Consider the following 3000-nt stretch of genomic DNA (forward strand, 5'->3'; position numbering starts at 1 on the left):
ATAGTAGAAGATAAAGTACTTTTTAAACAATTATTTTGCAAGCCATTTGCAAAAAAATTAGCGAAACAGGAGGCGATTAACACGGTAACAATGGGGAATGTGTCTACAACATAGCTTGTAAAAAAGAAAATAACGGCCAAATTCAATTATTTCCATTGTCATAAACGTTTTTCGGGACGAAAACGTATAATGAACAACGATCTTCGAATTGTCATCGACGCGCTGAATGTGAAAGGTTATTCCATTAGAAGAGACGCACAAAACTATGGCATGCCGTAGTAAGTTCTGCGATGGTACCTCAAAATGCTTGAGCAGGTAGCGTATACCAATGGAATGAGGCCATTTAAGACCATATTCAGCAAAAAAATGAGAGAAAAAATTCTCATTCATTTGCTAAAAATGCAATGGTTTTCAGATAGGACTGGCTCAGCAAATTTAATAAACAGCCATGCAACTTTAGCCTCGAATCCCTTAACAAACTTCAATCCCTAAAGCTCGAGACTTCAAAGTGACTGTTCCTGGTAAACTACTCGAGTTGCTTAAAAATGTCAGCCCCACCACTGACTTGATTTACCAACACGACGCTTTTGGAACTTATGTTTAGTGCCTTATAATACTGCTCCCCGGACAGATCGACTCTAGAATACTGTTCTGCGGTTTGGAACTACCACAACAGTTCTGAACAAAACGAATCCGTCCAGCACCGCGTTGTGCTCTTCGTCGGTTGCCCTAGCGAAATCCGTACCACTTGCCGAGCTACGAAAACCGATATTTGCTGATCCACCTGGATACTCTCTCCACACGGAGGGATACATCTAAAGCCCTGCTAGTCGCCGACACTCTGCAAGGAATGTGCAGCTTAGAACCCTTCGAAATATGTACTGCTACGCTAAGGATGTCACACCACCGTACGAACTACAGCGAATACGTGGCCCTCAGCGGTCTCCGGAGGACGTTTCACAAAGTAGCATCCATATTCGATTTCAATCTATCGCGCCAAACCCTACATGTTGAGCGATTCAACTGCTTCTTCAGCCGGTCCGATTAATTTGTTTACTTGTTCTTATTTTTATTTATGGTAATTTATTACTATTTATAAAAATTTTCTTCAGCTTCGTAGTCGCGAATGGATAGCATGGTTCAGCTAATAAAATTCTGTTCAATATACCTACCTAGTACGAATACATTGTGCCTGCGGCGCTTATCTCTTTGAGTGAGAACTAGGTAAATCGACTAACACGCAACAATATAAAGTAAAGATAATCTTATTCTAAGTAACAACTTCAGGTGGTCGTACGTCGAAAACGCGGTGGTATCTCTGATACAACCTTCTACTGTTTTGTTTATGGGCCCGCATGTGCTTGTATAGATTAAGCCTCCATTTGAAACAAATCTCGCATTGTTTCAACCCGTTGTTATGTCGCGTAACGTGCATTCGAAGCGTCCGCTCGGAGCGAAAAGTTTCCGCGCACACCGTACACTTGAATGGCCGATCTCTGCATTTGCTCGACCTGTGCTCCTCTAGGTTTTCATAGGAAGAAAAGCTCTTGCCGCAGCCACAATAAAAACGGCGCTCGTTCGTGTGTAACGTTTTATGCAGCTCAAAGACTTTCTCGTTGCTGTACTGCCCGCCGCATATGTCGCACTTGTAATAGGCCTCCACGTCCCTATGGGACATTCTGTGGTACCTTAGATAGTATGGTGCGCTGAATGATGAACCGCAAATGTCGCATGTGAACGGTTCTTCTTTGGTGTGACTGAAAATGTGGTATTTCAGGTAACAGCGCGTTTGGAATGTTTTGTCGCACATCGGGCATTTATGCACATGTTCAGGCCGTTTCTTGTGTATTGCTCGGTGATTCCTCAAACTTGCTTTATAGGAGAAACTTTTTTCACAAATTTCACATCTAAACTTTTTCTCTCCACTGTGAGCCGCCAACCAATGGGCATTTCGACCCCCTACCGACTTGAATGTTTTACTGCATTTGTCGCACTTATACGGTTGTTCTCCGGTATGTACTCTCATATGGATCGCGAGTCTATTTTTTGTCATCCATGTTTTGCCACAAATAGTGCAAACCGGCTTGTCCAGTTGCTTGTTACGGGTTGTAACGCGCTTGCTTTGATCACCGCGGGCGTGGTTCCGTCTGAAACTTCTCGCATCACTGCAACAGAAGAAAAAAGGCTGAAATTTTGGGCAGGAAATGTGATTGCTTGTTAGAAACTAGGAAGTGATTTGTCCCGGTAACATTCTCCGGAAAAGAATTTATTCTAAAAACTGGGGCCTTTTCGGTGATTTGTTAATTTACCTTTTCATGAATCAAAATGAGTCCGTTAATACATGGTAGGTTAATAACTGTACATAACTTATAGCAAAATCAAAATAATGGAAGTGTACAAATTATGAAAGCTGGAAATGGAATCCAAAACAGGTTGGCTACTTATGATTGCTTTTAGAAGTGGACTTCACTTAATGTATAGTGCTTTACTCTAACTGCATTCTCTGAATCAGTAGAAAACTAATGGAATATGAGGTACTGCTGCAGTCCGTCTGGAAAAAGTAACAAATTTACCTGAAAATAGCGGCTGCAGTTTCTCCGCTAGCTGCTGCAGCAGGCACTGATGTGGAGTTTTCTGTATTATCGGTATTATCACTTCCATCATTAATCTTTATCGCAAGCTCTTGTTTCACAACAGTGACGGCCTCTACCAAGATCGATGTTTCACTAAAGCACCGGAGATCGTAAATAGTGATCACCCAGTTATCTTCCGTATCCCGAATATTGATTCTGTTCGTCTTCGCCAATTTTATTCCAGTACAGTTTTCCAACTTTACTGCGTTGCATTCTTTCGTTTCAGCGCTCATCACTAATAGTCAAACACAGTAAACAGCAGGGCGACAAAAATGGAAAAATGCCAAAAATACTGGAAATATTAATAATAGGGTGTTTGCAGAGTGCATATGTCGACCAACATTTGAAAGGGGCGGATAAGCCAACT

General features: G+C 41.8%; 1 protein-coding gene across 1 annotated transcript; it reads right to left on the minus strand.

Moving 5' to 3' along the window:
* Window positions 1-1112: 1112 nt before the first annotated feature.
* Window positions 1113-2880, minus strand: LOC128743602 (zinc finger protein 227-like). The gene is made up of 2 exons (XM_053840210.1): window positions 2574-2880; window positions 1113-2165 (listed from the first exon to the last, which is right to left on the minus strand). Exons 1-2 carry the CDS (start codon window positions 2864-2866, stop codon window positions 1271-1273), a joined length of 1188 nt encoding a protein of 395 aa, XP_053696185.1. The 5' UTR covers window positions 2867-2880; the 3' UTR covers window positions 1113-1270.
* Window positions 2881-3000: the final 120 nt, after the last annotated feature.

The sequence above is a fragment of the Sabethes cyaneus genome, chromosome 1 (genome assembly GCF_943734655.1).
Source record: "Sabethes cyaneus chromosome 1, idSabCyanKW18_F2, whole genome shotgun sequence".
In the NCBI taxonomy this organism is placed as follows: Eukaryota; Metazoa; Arthropoda; class Insecta; order Diptera; family Culicidae; genus Sabethes; species Sabethes cyaneus.